The 23,216-nt window shown below is 40.5% G+C and overlaps 1 protein-coding gene across 7 annotated transcripts in view; it reads right to left on the bottom strand.

Annotated features, from left to right (window-relative positions):
* The window catches only part of ACOXL (acyl-CoA oxidase like), a 346,408-nt gene that overhangs the window by 167,761 nt on the left and 155,431 nt on the right, over positions 1-23,216 (bottom strand). For all 7 annotated transcript variants that reach the window (XM_082743347.1, XM_082743348.1, XM_082743346.1 and 4 more), the window contains one exon: positions 7,354-7,470. In XM_082743347.1, the coding sequence (XP_082599473.1) occupies positions 7,354-7,470 (117 nt within the window). The remainder of the gene's footprint in view (positions 1-7,353; positions 7,471-23,216) is intronic.

Raw genomic sequence — 23,216 nt, 5'->3', positions numbered from 1 at the left:
GGCCTGGAAAGATCCCTGACACACTAGTCATGTAATGAAGGGAGGAGGAGACATGTCTACCAGTTCTGGAGAGAGTAGGTAAGGAGAAAAGTCCTGGCAGGAGGAGCCCATCATATTTTTCAGAGGCCCTCATCATGCCAACCCTTACTGCATCAAGTTAGCCCTGCTACTCAGCATCTGAGCAGCCAATGGGGAGAAGGGCATCAAGTTTCCTTCCCCTCCTTGTTAAAGGCAGGAGAATGTGAGTGATGCAGGGTGGGGGCAGCTGGGCTCACTAAGGGCTAGACAGGTCCCCCCTGTCTCCAGGCCTATGGAAGCAATTGGGAAGAAAGGGGATCCCAGCAAGGAGCTTGCCAACTGCTACTGCCAAATCCCAGAGAAGGAAGGCGCTGCCTGCTCCGTGTGGCAGGGACTGTGTCTGATTTCAGCACTAGCCTCAAAAGCAAGGTTGCCAGATTTAATAGACCGAAGCAGAGGATACCCATTTAAATATGAATTTCAAATAAACAATGCATAACTGTCAGTTTAAGTATTGGGATATACTTAGACTAAAAAATTACACATTGGATATTTAAAATTCACATTGGGATGACTATATTTTATTTTATTTTTTAAAGATTTTATTTATTTATTTGACAGACAGATCACAAGTAGGCAGAGAGGCAGGCAAAGAGAGGGAAGCAGGCTCCCTGCTGAGCAGAGAGCCCAATGCGGGACTCAATCCCAGGACCCTGGGATCATGACCTGAGCTGAAAACAGAGGCTTTAACCCACTCAGCCACCCAGGCACCCAGGGGTGTATTTTAGCTGGTAAACCTACTGGCAAGAGACCGTGTATTTACTGAGTACATAAATACATACGTACTGGAAGAAGCCATCCCCCACGTTTCTCTTACCTGCCTTTAACTGTGAAGTGAAGCTCTAACTATTCATGTCTTGTCACATTAGAAGGGAGGAGAGGCAGGGCCAGCTGCCTAGCTGGTGGTTTGTTTTTTCTGCTCACCAAACTCCAGAACCATACACTTAAGTTCTAGAATACTCTCACGAGAGTTTCTCTATGCTTAAGGATGACCTAACACACTGAATAAACATCTGATTCAACAAACTTGAGGTTACCCAGCCCCTGAACCTGAAGCCAATTAATTGGCAGCACAGTGATACCCACGGGAATTTGGAGACAGGGTCTAGAAACAAGGTTTGATAACCTTTTTAAAAAACAATAGGTGTGAAGTGGGGAGAGGTATACTTAGTATAAGATTTTGCCATGTTACAATCAGCTTCACTGAACTGCTTCCTCATAAGTCAGAGAAAGGGATATAAGGGCTACAAACTAGAGAGAAACAGGAAAGCCAGAATATTTCACAGAAAACACTAACTTCTCTCTGGGCTTGTTTCAAAACACAGACCATCTCTTTCTCTCCAGATGAAGCATTTCTTCTAGAAGATCCCAATAACCAGATTTTCAGTGGGTCAACCCCTTGCTACAATGGGGGATAGAGAGAGAGAAACAAAAAGGAAGCAGCAACAGAACCACAATGGGGACCCTGAACAAGGCCAAGAACCACAGAGGATGCAAAGGAGGTGAAGGTCAGGAAAATCTGGTATGTCCTGGGGTCAGTTAGATTGACAGCTTGATAGGACGTGGACCTAACCCTTATTCAGTACTGTGCCCTGCATGGTATGTGGTAAGGATTCTGTATTTTTTTTTTTTGAGGATTCCATAGTTTTTTATTGATTAATTTCTATTAATCACCTTTCATTTCTCCCACTGAAACCTTAAGCTAGAATTGTGACCTCGGCTGTTGGCATTTGGAGGGTATTTCCCTAAAATCAAGAGAAACTTTGGTGTTTACTAATACTAGCAATATAGCACTTATAAAATCAAGGTAAATTAAGCTTAAATCAAGCTAAAAAATAAAGAGCTGAAGAAAAACGAAACATGCTGTACATACCGCACTTCAGTTGTACATAAAGATGCAAGTATATATGTGTGTATATATAAACTTATAAATGTGGAATATATGGCAACTCTTTGTTATGTGGTCTATTAACTTCCTGTGTCATGGATTGTGAATAGTGGAGAAAGAAGTCAATGTGTAGAACACTTGCCTCTCTGTAATAGTTACAAATACCACCGGGTAAAAAATTAAAAGAAGAAATTTATTTTCCTTTGCCATGCTTGTGAAGAATCATCAGGTTTCATATCAGGTTATTTTGATCCATTTTAAGTTTTCATAATAATTTAATACTGCTGCTTTTTATTTGTTAGTGAAGTTTATTTCCAGGTCACACTAAGAAGCTTCCCAAAAAAGCTCCTGTAGTTCTCAACTCTCTCTGCGCACTAGAATCATCTAAGGAGCTTAAATACATACACTTCAGATTCTTGGGGAAAAGGAAAAGAAAAGAAATACAGGTAAAAGCTGAGAAGAGATAAAATGAAATACTAAAAAAAAATAATCAATAACCTCCCCCAAAAGAAAGAATTATAGTCTTACAAGTTTTCATTACATATAAAGTGGTAAAATACCTATTCAAGGTGGGTACTGGCAAGATACAGATACATGTCATGATACTTAATGTACCCACCTTGGAAAAACAAAGAGGGAATGAAGAACCGAGAAAAGACAGAACAGAGCAAGTGGCAAAATGGTAGACTTATTGGGAATTACAGTAAATAAAAATGAGTTTAGCATTCCAAATTAAAAGATTACCAAATTGGATAAAAACCAGGACCTCACCATATGTTGTTTATAAAAATCTCACAATGGCACATGTAGGTTGATATAATGACAGATTGGTTAAAATAAAAGGGTGGGTAGAGATAGACCAGGAAAACACTCGGCATCAGAAAACTGGTATGGTTATAACAATAGCAAAGAAAGTAGACTTTAAGACAAAAAAAATTTACCAGAAACCAAGAGAAACATTTAATGATTATAACAGGCTTAATTCCTCTAGAAGATGTAATAACCCAAAATCTGTATGTGCTAAATATAAATAACAAAGCTTAAAATACACTAAACAAAGTTAGCAGAAATTTTTTAACAATACATTTTTATTTTATAAAGAAAGGTTTTAGATCAATGAGCTAGAAGAAGCTAGAAAAAGAAAGCAAATTAATTCCCAACTAAATTGAAGAGAGAAAATAATAAAGAAATTAAATCAATAACAGAAAATGGACAAAAATGCAAGAAAAGCACTCAAGACAAAAGCATATTATTTGAAAAGATTATCAAAACCAATAAACATCTAGAAAAATCAACCCCTAAAAAAAGCCAAAAGCTATATTAGGAATAAGAAGGGTCATCACTACAGATCCTATAGACATTAATATTATAATAAGAAAATATTAACAATTTAGATATATTTTACAAATTAGAGTAAAAGGACAAATTCCTGGAAAAGCACAAATTAATAAAACTGACAGAGAAGAACTTGCTAATCTTAAGATTCATATTTGTTAAGGAAGTTAACCAGGTAATCAAAAATCCTCCTATTAAAAAAAAAAAGTCCAGATGGCTTCTTAGTAAAGACTACCAAATTTAAGAAATAATACGAATCTTATAAAAACTCCTTGAGAAATATAGGAGAAGGGACCACTTTCTAGTCACATTATGAGCACAGTATAACCCTTATACCAAAACCTAATAAGGACATCTCAAAGGAAAGAAAATTACATTCTTCACAAGAAACACACAAATCCTTATATAAATATTACCAATTTGTATCTAATAATATAAAAGCATTATAATACAGCATGACAAAGTATTTCAAAGAGTGCAAATCAGGCTCAGCATTTGAAAAGTAATCAATGTAACTCATTTCATTAATAGAATGAAGAAATCTCAAAATGGATGAAAGATCTCAATGTAAGATAGGAATCTACTGAAATCCTAGAGGAGAACATAAGCAGTAATCTCTTTGACCTCAACCACAATAATTTCTTTCAAGACACATCTCCAAAGGCAAGTGAAACAAAAGCAAAAATCAACTTTTGGGACTTCATCAAGATAAAAAGCTTCTACACAGCAAAGGAAAGTCAACAAAAACTAAGAGACAGCCCACAGAATGGGAGAAGATCTTTGCAAATGACATTACAGTTAAAGGGCTGATATCCAAGATCTATAAAGAACTTGTCAAACTCAACACAAAAAACTAATAACCCAGTCAAAAAATGGGCAGAAGACATGAACAGATACTTCTCCAAAAAAGACATACAAATGGCTAACAGAACCATGAAAAAATGCCCAACATTAGCCATCAGGGAACTACAAATCAAAACCACAATGAGATCCACCTTATACCAATTAGAATGGCAAAAATTAACAAAACAGGAAACAACAAATGTTGGGGAGGATATGGGGAAAGGGAAACCCTATTACTCTTTTGGTGGGGATGCAAACTGGTACAGTCACTCTGGAAAACAGTAGAGAGGTTCCTCAAGATGTTAAGAATAGAGCTTCCCTATGACCCAACAATTGCACTACTGGGTATTTACCTCAAAGATGCAGATGTAGTGAAAAGAAGGGGTATATGTGTAAGGAGGTGAGATGCCCTTTAACAGATAAAAGGATAAAGAAGATGTGGTACATATACACAATGGAATATTATCCAGCCATCAGAAAGGATGAATACCCACCATTTGCATCAACTTGGATGGAACTGGAGGGGATCATGCTAAGTGAAGTAAGTCAAGCAGAGAAAGACAATTACCATAGGGTTTCACTCATATGTGGAACATAAGCAATAGCACAGAGGACCACAGCGGAAGGGAGGAAAACCCAAAGAGGGAGAAAGCAGAGAGAGAGATGAATCATGAGAGAATATGGACCCTAAGAAACAATCTGGGGGTTTCAGAGGGGAGGAGCATGGGAGGAGGAGTAAGAGGGTGATGGGTATTGAGAAGGGCATGTGCTGTGATGAGCACTGGGTGTTATAATTAACTGATGAATCATTGGACATTACATCAAAAACTTTTTTTTGTGCACTATACAGTAGCTAACTGAACATAATAAACAAAAAGAAAAAAAAAGAAATTTCACATGATCAGCTAAGTGAATAGAGGAAAAAATTAAGTCAAAATCCAACATCCATGATAAAAATACTCAGCCAACTAGGAGTGGAAGGGAACACCTCAGTCTAATAAAAGACACCCACAAAAAATTCAATTACATTTCTATATAATATTAAGAACAATTGATAATTAAATTTTAAGAAGAAATATCATTTGAATAAATTTAGAAAAAATGTGAAAGATCTCTACACTGTAAATTAGAAAATATGCTAAGAAAAATTAAATTCCTATATAAATACAGAGATAAATCATCTTAGATTTGAAAGACCCAGCACTGCCCAAATTGCTTAATAGATTCCATGTAATCACAAACAAATACAATCAGGCTTTTTGTTTTAAAAAAAAAATCTGGGGCACCTGGGTGGCTCAGTGGGTTAAAGCCTCTGCCTTTGGCTCAGGTCATGATCTCAGTGTCTTGGGATAGAGCCCCACGTCGGGCTCTCTGCTTAGCAGAGAGCCTGCTTCCCCCACTCTCTCTCTCTCTCTGCCTGCCTCTCTGCCTGCTTGTGATCTCTATCTGTCAAATAAATAAATTAAAAAAAAATCTGATAAGCAGGTCCAAAATTGTACATAGAAATGCAAAGTCCCAGACAAGTCAAAACAGCCAAGACAATTTTGAGTAAGAACAGACTTAGACAACTCTTACAACCTGATTTTTTTGGTAACAGTTTTGAGACACTTGAAATATTTCAGGATATACAGTAACCAGAACCCGCATGCATTGCTCAAATGAATATAAAATGGCAGTTGCTATAAAGAAAAATGGCAGTTTCTATAAAGTTAGACATACACATATCCATCATCCAGCAAGTCCTCTCTAGGCATTTACTCTAAGAAAAAAGAAAGACTTGTACCAGAATATTCACCGTGTCTTATTCATTGCAGCTAAAAGTCTAGATGCAAACCAAATGTTCAACCCTGGGAGAATGGATTAAAAAATTGTGTTTATTCACTTAATGTTACTACTCAGCACTAAAAATGAAAAAACTATCAACAACGTTGAGGAATATTAAGACATCATGTTGAATGAAAGAAACTGGACGCACAACAACTACACACTGTATGTTTCCATTTACATGAAGTTCAAGAACTGACAAAATTTAGCTATGGGGATAGAACTCACGAAGGTGGTTGTCTCTCCTGTGGTGTAAGGTGAGAGCCAACTGCAAAGGTGGAAATGTTTTATATTTGGTTTGAGTGTTCATTACACAAGAGTATATGCTTGTCATTGAACCCTAAAATGACATAATATATAAAATGACAAATGACACAAAATGACAAATACCTTAAAATCTGTATATTTTACCATATGCAAATTGAATCTCAGAAAGCATTCAAAAATATTTTAAGTAAGGTGTTGGATGTGTGTGGTTCATATTTTCCTCTGGGTGGCTTTGATTGATCTTTCATGTTACCTGAAGCTCAGTCTGCAGGATTTGGTGTCTGAGAGTCCTGGAATCCCAGGCTTGAGCATAGAGGTACGCCCACCCAAGCCCCTCCCAGCCAGGCCGGCAGAAGCCCGGCAGCCCCACAAGCCAGCAGCACACCAGATTTGCAGGCCTTCCTGATTACCTTCCTCTTATAAACCCTGGCACCAGCTTGGCCATCAGTGCAGTAAATTTTGAACACAATTCTAAATTACTCTGAAAATAATACCCTAAGTAGCGGGATTGTATAAGGAAGAACACAGCATAAGGATCCAGGCTTGGAGGTAAATTCCCAGGGCATCTACTCCCAGACCCTGTAATCTTAGGCAAATCCCCAATTTTCTGTTCATTAGAAGGTGGGGATGACATACATCTGTTCAGGCAACATCCCGGGGCTTTGAGGAGCTATAGCCGAGAAGCATAGGGGGAGGCCTCCTGTAAATGCAAGGCTCCGGGTGAATTTATAGTACTATTAGCACTGTTTTATGCAATAGCCTGACTCCTCCCTCCCTCCCCACATAATGCACACACTTTGACCTATTTTTTAAAACTTTACATTAGAACCTTTGTCAGAGGTTGAGAAATTTTAACAGCCAAGTATGTTTCTTTCAGAAAATGGAGAAATGCTGGTTCAAGGCTTCTCACATTCTCTGTGGATCCCATGCCCCCCAGATATACAGACAATCAAGATTCAGACATCACTTTTAACCTGAGCGTCAGGTTTTCACCACAGACTCTTACCTGCTTCCAGTTAGAAGATGAAGCCCCTGTCTGCCTCTCCCCTCACTCCTTACCAATGCCAGGCAGGATCTCACACTCACCTTTAGAGAGCAAACCCTGACAGCCAACTCACCTGCTGACGAAGGTCAAGGCCAAGGCTGTGGCCAGATGAGGCATCAGCCGAAGGGTCTGTGTTTGGTGCTCAATGATCTTTACTTCTTCCTTGGCCTTAGGCCCAAACTGCCTCCGGCTAGAGAGAATTAAGCAGAAACAATTTTTACCAAAATTCAATAGGTAATGCCATTTCCCAAGCCAAATGTGTCAAGTAGCCTTTCAAATCCTTCAGGATACAGAATGCCTGAGTCTCCTAAAATGTGGTTGAGATAATTAGATATTGAAAGTTTCTTAGGACAGTCCAACAAAAACCTTTTCAGCTCTTCTGGAAATTAATCTTCCCACCATGGAATATTTTTTAAAGCAGCCTATCTATTTAATTAACACACAGAGTAATTTTTACTCCTTAACATTTACATGGCATTTTACAGTTCCAAGTGCCCCGTGATCATTAATTATTCAGCTTTACTAAGTTTGTGACATAATTAATAGGATGGGAGCAACATCCGAGAACATATTTCAAAAGGACATTCTCAACAAGGAGGCAACCCTGACCCTGGTGCTCCTGTCAGATTCCCAGACGGGTCATTACTTTCGGCCCACCTCCATCCCCCCTGCAGCTCCGCAAGGAAAGGTGCTCACATCCTGCCTCAAATCCTGTGCTTTATGAACAGCAGTCACATTTTGCTCTGAGGCAGTGGTATCGGGGCCAACGGGGGACCTCCTCAGAGCGACGCATGAAGTGGCCTGAGATTATCCCCACAGGCAACACCCACGGACTAATCCTCTGAATCCCTCAGCAGTGGGCGGCAGAGAGCCGGGCCTGACCGAACTCACCTCCTCCCCAGCCCCGTGATGCTCTGGGCTTGGCAGCCTCCTTGTCTTCGAACGTCTCTGACCTGCATGCCGATTTATGAAAGAACATTTCGCACGCACATGCCTGCACACATGAGCACAGGTGCACGCACACCTGGGCATATGCACACAAGTGCACGCGGTGCTCTGTTACCAAAAAGGCCAAGCAGGCTTGTGCTTCAGGCAAAGTGAAGTGAGGATATCTATCTATCCATCACAAGGAGAGAAGGAAAACAGCAGGGAGAGAAGGGAAACAGCAATGTTTAAAAATGTCTATATTTGATAGACTTTCTTAAACACAAGTTGATGCTTTAATATTGTCTTTATTTATTCTTAAAAGAAGGATACAATGATCTTCTTAGTACGCACAGTGTCTAGAATTCATGGTCCCTGCTGCGTGTGTGGGAGGGGGTAAGGACACACATGGCCAGAGGGGCATCTAGGGGCAGCTGCTTTCCAGCCTTATGAGTGCAAGCTTGTTGTCTATGTGCAGACTTCTCCAGATACAGTCTAACTGCCTCACCGTTGGCTATCCGAAGTTCACCCCCCAGCTCTGCCCTTGGTCCATCCTAGCGCACTCCAACACCAGCGGGGGGGCATGGTGCCAGATGAGGCCTGACAGCCTATAGGGAAACCTCTCGGCTGCGAACAGTGCGAAGCCAGTAGGAAAATCACAGATCCAACAATGGCATATCATGACATCAGGTCATTGAAAATTCCGTTTGTCCCCACTCTCTCAATTTCCTTTCTCAGATGCTATGATTAGACTAGCTTTTTCTATGGTTGCTGTAGCTAAAATTTTCTGTACTGAAGGCATTCACTGCCACACGAGACTCACTCCCCTGAGGGACATCTAGGCACCTGCTCTGTGGCGACACCACTTTAGGTGCCGGGTGTCCACCAGGGTCAAGGAGGTAGAGGACCCGCTGTTGAGCTCAGAGCCCTGGACTCAGAGAGAATGAGACCACGTGACGTGGTCAGGAGAGACTTGCCTGTACCCCCCAGCCCAGTCTGTCAATCACCAGTATTTTCTACTGTGTTGCTAGAGGGAACTTCAACCACACGGCACTGGGAAAAGATGCCCCTGATCACAACACCTTTTAGCTTTTGTTTTGCTATAAAATCATTACAGTAGCAACACGACTTTAGATAGCGTCCCATCAGATTTTCTGTTTTGGTGTGAAGTATCTGTCTTAGCCCCACACACAGTGTGAATGAATGAATGAATGGATTTTGCCAATGAGGAAATGCAGATGAAGCGCCACCAAGATGTCCACTCAAGACTTCAGGGAAGGTCTTTGGAAGCCAGATCTGACTCCTGACCCGGTATGCCTCAGTTTCCCAATGTAGCCACACCTTAAAACTGTCCCATTTCCTCTTTGACCCTCACAGTTCAATTAGGATGACAGATGCAGAGTAGAAAGAGGCCCACAGGATCCCATGTGGCAGGGCTCAGGCCTTTTGTTGTGCTGTTAGGGACGAAAGAGTTTCATTAGTGAGCCACCATAGACTTCTCAGGTAATTTCACTTAACTTGGGAGGTTACACAAGACTCTGAATTTCCAGCTTTTCTTGAAAACTAGGAAGATCTGGCAATTCAGGACCCCCTCTCCATGATTTGATCCACTGGAGCTCGGAGGCTACTGCCCTCTCCGTCTGGGGCATGGCTATTACCCAGGGTACCAAGAGCCCTTTCTGCTTGCTGACATTACCTGCAGGCCTGGAAGGCACTGTGTCTTCAACTCCTCCCACAGGGGATTTCTTTTTCTCATCCACAATCAATTTACATCAGCATCCTAACCTGTTAATTAAGTTCTGGGTTTATGATATATGGCCAGATGTCGGCATTCTCTACGAATCTATGAATTCATTAACAGAATTAGAGAGTGAAACAGAGCAGCTCTGGCCAGCTCAGACAGCATGAAATCCAAATGCTTCAGCTTGGCATTCAAGAGTCTAGTTTGGCCTTACTTGAGTGTCCCAACTGTTTTTCCTGCTAAGCCCCTTCTGAAGCTTCCTGTCCCGGGCCTCTGTCCAGGCAAGGCACTCATCCAACCTCACTTGGCTGCCACACATCCTATTTTTGGTGGCTTAGCCAACTGCCCTCTACTCCCATTGATACTTTTCTCGCATTTGTGACATGCCCCTTCAAAAACCAAACCAAACCAATCAAAGCAGGAAGCTACTTCTCAGAACACCCTGAGCATTTCACCTGTGATACCTCCCAGATGGGAGCACTTCTACCTTTCATGCTGGGGTCATGTGCAACCTGTACTGACCACATGTTTTGATGCACTGACTTCTAAAGCCTTCTTTCCTGACCCTTGAGGGATTGGTCCTCCCAGGGCTGGCCAGTGTCTGCAATGAGCAAGGGACCACTCTGCCTATCCATCTTTCCCATGCAAACTCACCAATCCAGAGCCCACAACCCCAACCATCTCCTTTACTCTTACTCTAGGCCACTAACCCTCAGACTCTAAAGCGACTCTTACTCTGGGCCACTAACCCCCAGGGCCAGGTATCAGACCACAAAAGACAGTCCCAGAAACTTCTGAAATTATTCAAACCAGCCAATCCTAAACCTGCTTAGCCTGCTTGCCCTTCCTTCTCCATCCTTTCTCACAGAAACCACAATAAAGGCTCTTGTCCATGTTTCCCCTTTGCTCCTCCTGCCTCTTAACCATCCATGGTGCGTCCCCATATGGCCTTGCATGGCATGGCACACCCCCTCCTCTTGGAAACTGTAACAAGCTATCTTTTTAATGGCAGTCATCCCCTGATCTGTTGGCCTCACCATACCTGAACAATATTAAAACTTATGGGGCCAGCCTTTTCTGTCTTGATGTGCCCCAGCTTGGCCAGATGTGAGTACTCAGGAAAGAGAAAGCAAGATGACAGAAGGAATGTCCCACCATCTCTTAGGAGGTCCAATTCAACTCCTCCACCCATCCACCCTTCCATGTCTCCTTGGAATGTTCACTTGTGACGAGATGTCCCAAAAAAGGCCAATGGTCAGACACTGGAGTGCTGAGTGGAAGCCAGCAGGGAGTTAGGATGGGGATGGAAGATGCAAAAAAGATGAGGAATCCACCCCGCCCTTGTTCCCCACAGCCCACCCACCACTGGTTTGTTTAGCTTTACTGTTTGTTTTAGTTTTTGTTTTTTTTCCAGGGACCAGACAAAATAGGTGGGCAGAAGGTGTACAGCACCACCCACTTTCCCTCCTCCTCTCTGGTCCAAGACAGTGACAATCCCCAAAGCACTGAGCTGAGGGTTCCCTCTGGTTCCTCACCCATCAGATGTGTTCTTTGGCTTCCTTAAGACAAAAGTGATACTGAAGTCTAGTGACCCTTCTCCTACCCAGAGATGTAGCCAGAGGTCATCCCTACCACTATTAGCCTCCAAACTGGCAGCTTAGCTCCAACGGAGGCAGCAGAGGGAGAGGGCCTCAAATCCCTGTGCTCTGAGAGGGTGTGGCCAGTGCAGGCACCCTGCCCTGCTGCTGTGTGGTCACCCTCCTGTTTACACTCTGGAGCGCAGCAACGGCACTGTGGGTCAGGATGGTCCCGGCCCGACTTCTGGTTGCCAGCATCCTGGCAGGGTGCCCTGAACGCAGCTCACAGGGCTGTAATCCCTGCAGCTGGCCAGCAATTACTGCCGGCCAGACCTTTTTACTGCTCCGGTTTATGATCTATATGGGCACAAGATTCTTCCTGTCCTTTTCCGCTGCTAGGTTACTATTTTTCTTTAAAAACATATGTAAAGGCTATATTTTTCTCTATAATCATCATTTTTATTTCAGTGCCGAAAAAACCTCAAGACACTGAGCTCAAATTTTTCATGCTCTTTAAAAACGAAAAGGGATGCTTGTGCATACAGCAATATCCATGCAAAAAGAAAGCCGCGGCTCTGAGAATGCTGTGAATGATGCCATTTAAAATTATAGATTTGAAAAGCTATTTCTGGATTCCAGCAACTCATAAGGCATAGAGGAAACATCTATTTTGGGTTGTTTTATTTCATTCCCACTCAATTTTGAACACGGCTGCTTAAAGCAACATTCATGGAAAGTGACACGCTATTAATCACCAATGCAGCTACTGCGCGCGCAGCCTCTGGGGGAGGCCGCACTGCCTGCCTTCCCATCTCCCTCTGGTCTCTTCTCCCAAAGGAGGCCAATGACCTACTAAAAAGATAATTGCTTTGCATGTTTCCTGCTCTGCAACATCATTGCATCAGTCTACTCTGAATGACATCCAGTCAAATTGGAAGCAGGAGAGGAGCTTTGTGGCTGGGCCTTGTCCTTGACCCTGAGACTTCTTGGTGCAAACTGGTTCACAGGCATCCCTGCTGCCAGTGGGAGGAAGGACAAAACCTTCCTCCTCCACTGTCAAAGTGCTGACCTCTGCAGACAAAAGCTGAGCAAATTCCTGGGCCTAGGCCACACTCCCTGTGGCCACCTTTCCTCATTAATCTCAGCCACAGACAGGCTTCCAGGGAACCTGCGAATGCCCCCACTGATGGACGACTGCACCCCATTCCCATTGACCCCCAACAGATGCCCTCCAACCACTCAGAGAGCCCACAGGCCATCTATCCCTGTTTCTCCCCTTCTCTGAGACGCTATTGGACAGAGAAACTCATAGGGAAACTATGTTACAAAGCAGGATACTTTAATGCCACAGGTCGGACCCAGAAGATTTGGTTCAGCCATCCAGCCAAGATGTAAAAACCTGGTTTCTTATTATCAAGTAATGTCAACAGACACCCTAATCCCAAGCCTCCCTGCACTCAATCCCAACCAACCCCACCCTGGGTTCAAGCTTGGAATCATAGAAGGGGCCTGGCTACACACAACTTGCCTTTTTTTTTTTTTTTTTTGGTATTTGACAGAGAGAGAGAGAGACAGTGGGAGGGGGAACACAAGCACAGGGAGTGGAAGAGGGAGAAGTAAGTCTCCCGCTGGGCAGGGAGCCCGATGCAGAGCTCAAACCCAGGACCCCGGGATCATGACCCAAGTTGAAGGCAGACGCCCAACGACTGAGCCACCCAGGCGCCCCTCCATTTTTTTTTTTAACTGAGCATTTAATGTGTCCTCGGGTTCTGACAAAGCAATCCTGCATTAAAAGATCAGGCTCTTTCCCCAATTTGGGATTTTCGTGGCAGGTTTGTTGTTGTTGTTCCTTGTTTTTGTTTTACACCTGAATTTTATTTATTTTTTTGAATTTAATTTTACCTTTCAGTGTCCTAAGATTCATTGTTTCTATACCACACCCAGTGCTCCCTGCAATATGTGCCCTCCTTAATACCCACCACCAGGATTTTCAGGGTTCTGATAAGGGTGTCGTGGTAACTTTCAATCCCCTGAGAACAGAAGATATTGAGAATCTCCTCATACGTGTCTTTCCCATCTGTTCGTGCCCTCTGGTGAAGTTTCTGTTCATACAGACTGCCCATTTTTGTTCTTTAGGTTTTAGGTTTTGAGAGCTCTGTGTACATGTTGGATACAAGTCCTCCATCAGATATGTGTCTTACAAATATTTTCAACCAGTCTGTGGCTTCCCTTTTTTTTCTCATAACAATGTCTTTTGTACAACAAGAGGATTTAATTTTAAACAATTCTAACTTATCATTTTTTCTTTCATGGGTGGTGTTTTTTTGTTTGTGTCTAAAAACACATCGCCAAACTCTAAGTCAGACATTATTTTTTCATTTTTTTTTTCTTTTGGAAATGTTAGACTTTTACATTTTACACCTAAGTCTGTCATCCATTTAGGATCAATTTTTGCGAAATGTGTAAATTCTATGGGTGGGTCTTTTTCTTTCTCTTCGCCTGTAATGTTCTGCTGTCCCAGCCTCATGAATAGCAAAGGTTATCCTTTCTCCATTGAACTGCCTTTGTGAATGCATCCAAAATCAGTTGAATATAACTGCAGAGGCCCATTCCTGGGCTCTCTCCTATGTTCCATGGATCTGTTACCATTCTTCCATTGGTATAGGGTACCATTGCTTTAGAATAAGCTTTGAGATCAGATGGAATCAGTCATGTGAGCCCCAACTATTTTTATGTTTCTTCAGTTTCGTGTTGACTATTTTCAGTTTATTGTCTTTCCATATAAACTTTAGAATAAACTTGTTGGTATATTTAAAAAAAAAAAAAGATCAGTCGCTCTCTTTTTTTTTCCTTTTCTCAAAGGCTAACAAAATCAAAACCCCCAAGAATATAAAGCCCTCCCAAATAGGAAACCTGTGGGTCTAAAGTCATGGACAGTACCAGGCAGGAACTAACATCCTGCTACCCGGACTGCAAAGACTGTCCACCTTATAAACGAGCACTGGAAGAGCAGTGCCAAATGCAGCAGGCTGCAGAACCATAAGGGATTAGAACCAGGCCATTTCTCCCAACAGTGGATGGCTGATCTCCAGTGGAAACACCAGAAACCCTTCAGATAAGGGACAACCTGCAGTGTTGTCTCCATATTTCCATTGAGTGGGCCACTTCTGGCCAACATTATAATCCAGGATAATAACCATGATACCCTGACTATGAAGGTCCAGTAGAGAGCGCCAGGTCTGGATCACTTTGAATCTGAAGATTGGCCAATTCCAGGTTCTTCTGTGAGGGCTCACAGAACAAACAAGAATGGATCTGACCCAACACACAAAAGTTCAAACTCCTTCACAATAAATACCAATGAACATGGCTGCCTCTCACTGAACTTGTTTTTATCCTCTTCTTGTACCTTATGCTTGTTATCTGGGGACCAGCTCAACACCACATCAACCCAGGCATCACAGGGGAGAGGGCAGGAGATAGGGGTTAAAACCCAGGCTTTGGAGCAGACAAACCTGGTTTGCCTACAGACTCTGACGTCTGCTATGTTAACCTGAACAAGTTACACAAACTCGCTGAACCCATAAAATGAGGCTGACAATGGTGCTAAGGACTAAGTGAGATAATGCCCATATGTGTTTAGCACCATGCCTGACACATAGTAGGTCTTCAAGGTATAGAAGGTGTCATCATCACAATTAATACCATCATCCAAGTCCCTAAAATAAATTTCTCTTCTATTCATCTTTGTTTTACAAAAATCATTTTAATATTCCCCCCCATCACTCTGTGCCCTTTAACCCAAAAAAAGCACCAATGTATTCTGCATCTGTTGTAAGAGAAAAGTCTCTTCCACCCAACCTTAAAGATAATGAAATTGCTGACAGAAGAGAAAATAAGCTATTTACTGATGTGTCTTTCTGTGTGTATTCATGTGTCTGTGCGTTGGAAAGCATATGAAGCTTTCTAAAAGCACCTGCCAATTTTATGTACCCAAGAACACCAGCCAATTTTCTTCTTCCCGAATTCCAGGGAAGGAAAACAAGGCGGACAAAATAAAACCAGAGAAGTTGGGGTGGGCAGGACCTTCCAGCACATCAGGTTGCCATAGAAGCAGCAGGTTCTTTCCAGAGTCAATCAGCCTACCCTAGAGAGGAATGTGAATATTATTCAGATGGTTCTCACACAAGGGAAATTAATTTACTTTTCAGAATAACAGCCTCAGTAATATCTATGAGTGACATGGTGGTTAATGTTAGTCGTCAGAACTGTGATTCCTTGAGATTGTCCTTAAAAAAAAAAAAAAATCCTATCCTAATGAATGCAAAACAAAATTACAATGGTGGGAGATGTGGAGCCATAAATTATAGCTGAGACCGCCTGGGGTGGGCTAATAATTTCACTGTTGAATTATTCTCATATTTAAAAAATTAGACATAGAGAGTCTTCCATCATCAGAACCACTGCTGAGATATTCTGGAAGCCTCCAGCACCTCCGCTAGTAGACTGAGGAAGCACGAGCGCCAGCCACTTTGGGAACAAGCCTTCCTCTCCATTGCACAGCAGGTGTAGGGTAGATGTGTGTCCTGCCTGCTCCAACAGCCATCCAGAGCCTGCTGTCATCCTGGAGGCAGCAAACTAGGCCACCATGAATGTGCAGTGAAAGAAAGGAGACAAATACTGAGCTAAGGATTCTTGTGTCAATATTCTGAGGGATATTGTTCTATAGTTTCCTTTTATTATATCATCTTAATTTGGTTTTGGGATCAGGATATGACTGGTTTCAAAAATGAATTGGAAAGTGTTTCTTCCTCTTCCATTTTCTAGAAGAGTTGTCTAGAATTATTGTTCATTCTTCTTTAAATGTTTGGTAGAATTCAATAAAATTGTCTGGCCTGGAGACTTTTTTTCCTTGAAAATTATAGGGTTATTCAAATTGTCTTACATACGAGGTAAAATGTGGCATTTTTTTTGAAACATTGATCCCTTTTATCAAAGTTTTCAGATTTATGTTTACAAAGCTATTCCTAGCATTCCCTTATTACCCTTTTGATGTTTTCAGTGTCTAGTGTAATAGCCCATTTCATTCCTAATATTAGTAATTTGTGTTTTCTCTCTTTTTTTTTCTTTGACAGTCTTGCTAGAAGTTTGTCAATGTTATTGATCTTTTCAAAAAACCATCTCTTTGCTTCATTGATATTCTCTTATTTTTCCATTTTCAATTTCACTGATTTCTGCTCTTAATTTATTATTGCACTCCTTCATCTTCCTTTCAGTTTATTTTATTCTTCCCAGGTTAAAAGGAGTGCTTGCATATTAATTTAAGGTGGAGTTTAGATATTGATTTCAGACTTTCCCTCTTTTCTTATGTATGCATTTAGCACTTCCCTCCCAGAACTGCTTTAGCTGTGTCACACAAATTTTGATATGTTGTATTTTCATTTCTATCTGGTTCAGTATATTTTTAAAAATTGTGCTTCAGAGTTCCTCTTTTCACTATAGTTACTTAGAAGTGTGCTGTTTAGTTTGCAAGTTTTAGAGCTCTTTCCTGTTATGTTTTTGTTACAAATTTCTATTTTGAATACTGTGGTCAGAAAACATACTCTGTATGACTTCAATGTTTAAAAATTTTTTGCAGTTTCTTTCATGGTACATCTTATATGATATATCTTGGTAATGTTAGGCACTTGAAAAGAATATGTACTCTACTTTTGTTTGATGAAGTGTTTTATAAATATCAATGTTTTCTATATCTTTGCTGATGTTCTGTCTAGTTGTCAGATGAATGTTGAAAGAAGGATGTTGAAATATCCCACTATAATTGTGGATTGGTCTATTTCTCCTTCCAGTCCTATCAGTTTTCACTTCTTGTATTTTTCAGCCTGTTGTGTTTTACATGCACTTATAGGATTGCTATATCTTCTTGAAAAATTGACTCTTTTTATCATTATTAAATGTCCTTCCTTGTTTTTGACAATATTAAATGTCCTTTCTTGTCTTTATAATTTTCTTTCATCTGAAGTCCACTTTTACGAAATTAATAGAGTCACTCCTGCTTTTCTTTGGTTAATCTTTGCATACTGTATCTTTTTTCATTCTTTCGCATTCAATTTGCATATATTATTATATTTGAAGTGAGTTTCTTACAGATGACATAGAGTTTGGTCATGTTTTTAAATCTACTTTGCAAAGTTCTGTTTTTAACTGAATTATTTAGACCATTTACATTTAATGTAATTATTAATATGTTAGAGCTTAAGTCTTGACTTTTTGTTGTTTGGTTCCCTCTGTTTTTCATTTCTCTGTTTTATTTTTCTTACTTTTCTTTTCTTTTTTAAAGATTATAATAAACTTACTTTATTGCTTGAATTACTGATAGGGTTGTGAGGCTAAAAACCAATCAGGACAAGTGAACATGTAGGCACTTATGTTATGCTCTGTTTTTGGTTTCTGGCTATTGTTTTTGAGGCCAAGGTTGATGATATTCTGGAAACTCTGTGCATGGTAACAGGGTCAACATTCGCATCCTAGTAAGTCCTACAAAGTCATCAAAAGCAAAGTGACTTGAGTCCATTGTAAAATGTCAGTGTAACAACACAGATTTTATGATTGCAGTAGAAAATAGGGAAATTTAGTATTTAGTTAGCTGATGCTGTCCCATTATGGGTATATATACCTTTCCTGTTGGCTTTTTGAAATGATTATCATGGCTCATCTACAGCTAAAGTAACTTTTTTTTTTTCTTTATTTCTTTTCAGTGTAACAGAATTCATTGTTTATGTACCACACCCAGTGCTCAATGCAATACGTGTCCTCCATAATACCTACCACCTGGCTCCCCCAACCTCCCACCCTGCCCGTTCAAAACCCTCAGATTGTTTTTTAGAATCCATAGTCTCTCATGGTTCATCTCCCCTTCCAGTTTCCCTCAACTCCCTTCTCCTCTCCATCTCCCCATGTCTTCCATGTTATTTGTTATGCTCCACAAATAAGTGAAACCATATGATAATTGACTCTCTCTGCTTGACTTATTTCACTCAGCATAATCTCTTCCAGTCGCGTCCATGTTGCTACAAAAGTTGGGTATTCATCCTTTCTCATGGGGGCATAATACTCCATAGTGTATATGGACCTCATCTTCCTTATCTATTCATCCATTGAAGGGCATCTTGGTTCTTTCCACAGTTTGGCGACCGTGGCCATTGCTGCTATGAACGTTGGGGTACAGAGGGCCCTTCTTTTCACTACATCTGTATCTTTGGGGTAAATACCCAGTAGTGCAATTGCAGGGTCATAGGGAAGCTCTATTTTTAATTTCTTAAGGAATCTCCACACTCTTCTCCAAAGTGACTACACCAACTTGCATTCCCACCAACAGTGGAAGAGGGTTTCCCTTTCTCCACATCCTCTCCAACACATGTTGTTTCCTATCTTGCTAATTTTGACTATTCTAACTGATGTAAGGTTGTATCTCAATGTGTTTTTAATTTGAATTTCCCTGATGGCTAGTGCTGTTGAACATTTTTTCATGTGTCTGATAGCCATTTGTATGTCTTCATTGGAGAAGTGTCTGTTCATGTCTTCTGCCCATTTTTTGACATGATTATCTGTTTTGTGCATGTTGAATTTAAGAAGTTCTTTGTAGATTTTGGATATCAACCTTTTTTTTAAAATATTTTATTTATTTGACAGACAGAGATTCACAAGTAGGCAGAGAGGTAGGCAGAGAGAGAGAGAGGGAGAAGCAGGCTCCCCACTGAGCAGAGAGCCTGACTCGGGGCTCGATCCCAGGACCCTGGGATCATGACCTGGGCCAAAGGCAGTGGCTTAACCCACTGAGCCACCCAGGCGCCCCTGGATATCAACCTTTTGTCTTTACTGTCATTTGTGAATATCTTCTCCCATTCTGTGGGTTGCCTCTTTGATTTGTTGACTGTTTCCTTTGCTGTGCAGAAGCTTTTGATCTTGATGAAGTCCCAAAAGTTCATTTTTGCTTTTGTTTCCTTTGCCTTTGGAGACATATCTTGAAAGAAGTTGCTGTGGTTGATATCGAAGAGGCTACCACCTGTGCACTCCTCTAGGATTCTGATGGATTCCTGTCTCACGTTGAGGTCTTTTATCCATTTCGAGTTTATCTTTGTGTACGGTGTAAGAGAATGGCCGAGTTTCATTCTTCTACATATAGCTGTCCAATTTTCCCAGCCCCATTTATTGAAGAAACTGTCTTTTTTCCACTGTATATTTTTTCCTGCTTTGTCGAAGATTACTTGACCATAGAGTTGAGGGTCCATATCTGGGCTCTCTACTCTGTTCCACTGGTCTATGTGTCTGTTTTTATGCCAGTACCATGCTGTCTTGGTGATCACAGCTTTGTAGTAAAGCTTGAAATCAGGTAACATGATGCCCCCAGTTTTATTCTTGTTTTTCAACATTTCCTTAGCGAGTCAGGGTCTCTTCTGATTCCATACAAATTTTAGGATTATTTGCTCCAGCTCTTTGAAAAATACTGGTGGAATTTTGATCAGAATGGCATTAAAAGTATAGATTGCTCTAGGCAGTATAGACATTTTAACAATGTTTATTCTTCTGATCCAAGAGCGTGGAATGGTCTTCCATCTTTTTGTGTCTTCTTCAATTTCTTTCATGAGTGTTCTGTAGTTCCACGAGTACAGATCCTTTACCTCTTTGGTTAGGTTTATTCCAAGGTATCTTATGGTTCTTGCTGCTATAGTAAATGGAATCGATTCTCTAATTTCCCTTTCTGTATTTTCATTGTTAGTGTATAAGAAAGCAACTGATTTCTGTACATTGACTCTGTATCCTGCCACATTACTGAATTGCTGTATGAGTTCTAGTAGTTTGGGGGTGGAGTCTTTTGGGTTTTCCATATAAAGTATCATGTCATCTGTGAAGAGAGAGAGTTTGGCTTCTTCATTGCCAATTTGGATACCTTTTATTTCTCTTTGTTGTCTGATTGCTGTTGCTAGGACTTCTAATACTATGTTGAATAAGAGTGGTGAGAGTGGGCATCCTTGTTGTGTTCCTGATCTCAATGGGAAGGCTATGAGCTTTTTCCCATTGAGGATGATTACTTTTCTTTAGATTACTTAAACATTTTAAAAAATTCATCCTTGAGTTATCGGTACAGTTTTCTTTTCTCCAGATTAGGTAATTTCCATTGCTTCATCTTCCAGTTCATCAATTCTTTGCCCCTTCCATTCTGCTGTTAAGACCATAGACTGGGTTTTTTACTTAGGTTATTATATTTTTCCATCCCAAAATTCCTACTTGGTTCTTCTTTATATCTTCTATTTCTTTACTTAGACTCTTCATTTCTTTGTCAAGACTTTTTTTCTCTTTCCATGTTTTAAGTGTGCTTGTAATTGCTGTTTGAAGCATTGTTATGATTGCTACTTCAAGATGTTTTTCAGATTATACTAACACCTTTGTCATCTCAGTGTTGTCATCTATCTATAACCTTTTGTCATTCAGTTTGAGATCTTCATGATTCTTGGTATGACAAGTAATTTTTTAAGAAAACTGGTACATTATGTTTTCATATTACATTGCCAGACTCCAGGTCTTATTTAAACCTCTGAATTTCTCTGGCCCTACTGTGGCAGGGAAAAGTCATTACTTATAGGTGGAGGTAGAAATTCAGCTTCCCCACATGGCATCCAAGGACACCTAAGTAAGGAAGTGAGTTCTTCTTTTTGTGTGGGAGTGGGAGTTCTAGCTTCCCATGTAGTCCACCGACATGGCAGTGGGTGAGATGTCATTATTGCTGAGTCATAGTGCAAGTTCTAACTCTGCACTCAGCCTCCTCTAACATCACCACAGCAAGAGGTAGAAAGATGGATAAAGATAGATATCTAGGCTCTCCACATGGTCTCTACTGAGGATTGGGACCTGTTTCCTTCCTATGAAATTCCCAGCTCCATGCTTGGCCTTCTCTGATACCACCATGGTGGCAGAGATGGTATGGTGAAACTCTAGGGCCCTCATTTAGCCCTTTTGGCATGTGTGGGGTGGGACCACAGTTCTTTCAGTGGTGTTTGATTGAAGTAGAACAGTTAACATCTAAAAGTTTTACCTTGTTAAATGTCCTTTTCCAGTCCTTTGGCTAAAGAAAGCAGACTTAGTTGGGCCTTTTTCTTTTGTTTGTTCTCATTGGTGTTACTGGGTTTTCAGCTTTATCAGTATGCAGTCTGGGATATATGAGGCAAAAAAGAACAAGGGAACACCCCACTTTGTCATTCCTCAGGTCTCAAGGTCTTAACTGATTTGCTTTCTTGTCTCCACCTCTCAAGGTCTTTGTATGTTCGTTTCTTATGTAATGTCCAGACTTTTCAGTCCTTAGTGGGAAGATTAGAGAGAAGTACATCTACTCCATCTACCAAGAAATGTAAAGTCCAATTTTAAGTCTCAAAACATGACTATTTATATTTGAATTTCAGTAAGTTTATCTGTTAGAAGTGTAATGATTGACTGATAACATTAGATTTATTTAGCTTCCATATACATAAAAAAGACAGAGAAAGATCATGCATAGATGTTAATATAAATATAAATGTCATATTTCCTCTAATAAAAAACCTCTTTTAAAGATGTATTGTTAATTTAAGAATTATCTATAAATAAAGAAATAGTATACAGTTAATGTGTGCCAAATTACAGATACATTAATGTCAGAAAAAAATAAAATGAACAGGTATGTTTGTTACAATCAAGGGATATCTCCAATGCATATTAATGTTTGATTAGTAATATATATGGAGTGTTTCATATCCTGATTTTCTGCTTTCCTAATATTTCACTGTATGCAACTTCTCATGCTATAAAATATCCTTGAAGTCACAATCTTTTTTTTTTAAGATTTTTTTAATTTATTAATTTGACAGAGAGAAATCACAAGTAGACGGAGAGGCAGCCAGAGAGAGAGAGAGAGGGAAGCAGGCTCCCTGCTGTGCAGAGAGCCCAATGCGGGACTCGATCCCAGGACCCTGAGATCATGACCTGAGCCGAAGGCAGCGGCTTAACCCACTGAGCCACCCAGGCGCCCCTGAAGTCACAATCTTAATGATTATTACCTTAGGGCAACTTTCTAAAAAAATTAGTACTGGACTGAAAAATGTGAACTTTTTTTAAAGCTCCTGTCACATATCACCAACTCATTTTCCAGAAGGGATGAATGAATTTTTATTCCTTCTCCCAGTGTATAAGCTTGTCCATCTTATACATTTCTTCGAGGTCTGGGTATTGTCCTCTCAAAGTCTTTGCTAATTTAATGAAGTAAAAAAATTATCTCATTTTAACATGGCTCTCTTTGATTACTAATGACTTAATTAGTTTATTTACATATTTATTTACTGGCTTTAGTTAGGTCTTCTTCAAATAGTTATAAATCATGTACCCATTTATATAGTTTGATATTAATATTTTTCTTATTTATTTATAAAGGCTTTTTATATATTAAGGAAATTAAGCCACTGTCAGTCATATTTGTTTAGCTATTTTTCTACTACGTCATATTCTTAACTTTGCTTTTTTTTTTTTTAAGATTTTATTTATTTATTTGATAGAGAGAGAGACAGAGAGACAGCAGACACCCCGCTGAGCAGGGAGCCCGATGCAGGGCTCAATCCCAGAACCCTGGGATCATGACCTGACCCAAAGGCAGACACTTAATGACTG

Source organism: Mustela nivalis (assembly GCF_964662115.1).
Source record: "Mustela nivalis genome assembly, chromosome: 8".
In the NCBI taxonomy this organism is placed as follows: domain Eukaryota; kingdom Metazoa; phylum Chordata; class Mammalia; order Carnivora; family Mustelidae; genus Mustela; species Mustela nivalis.
This window is presented reverse-complemented; position numbering and strand designations above follow the sequence as displayed.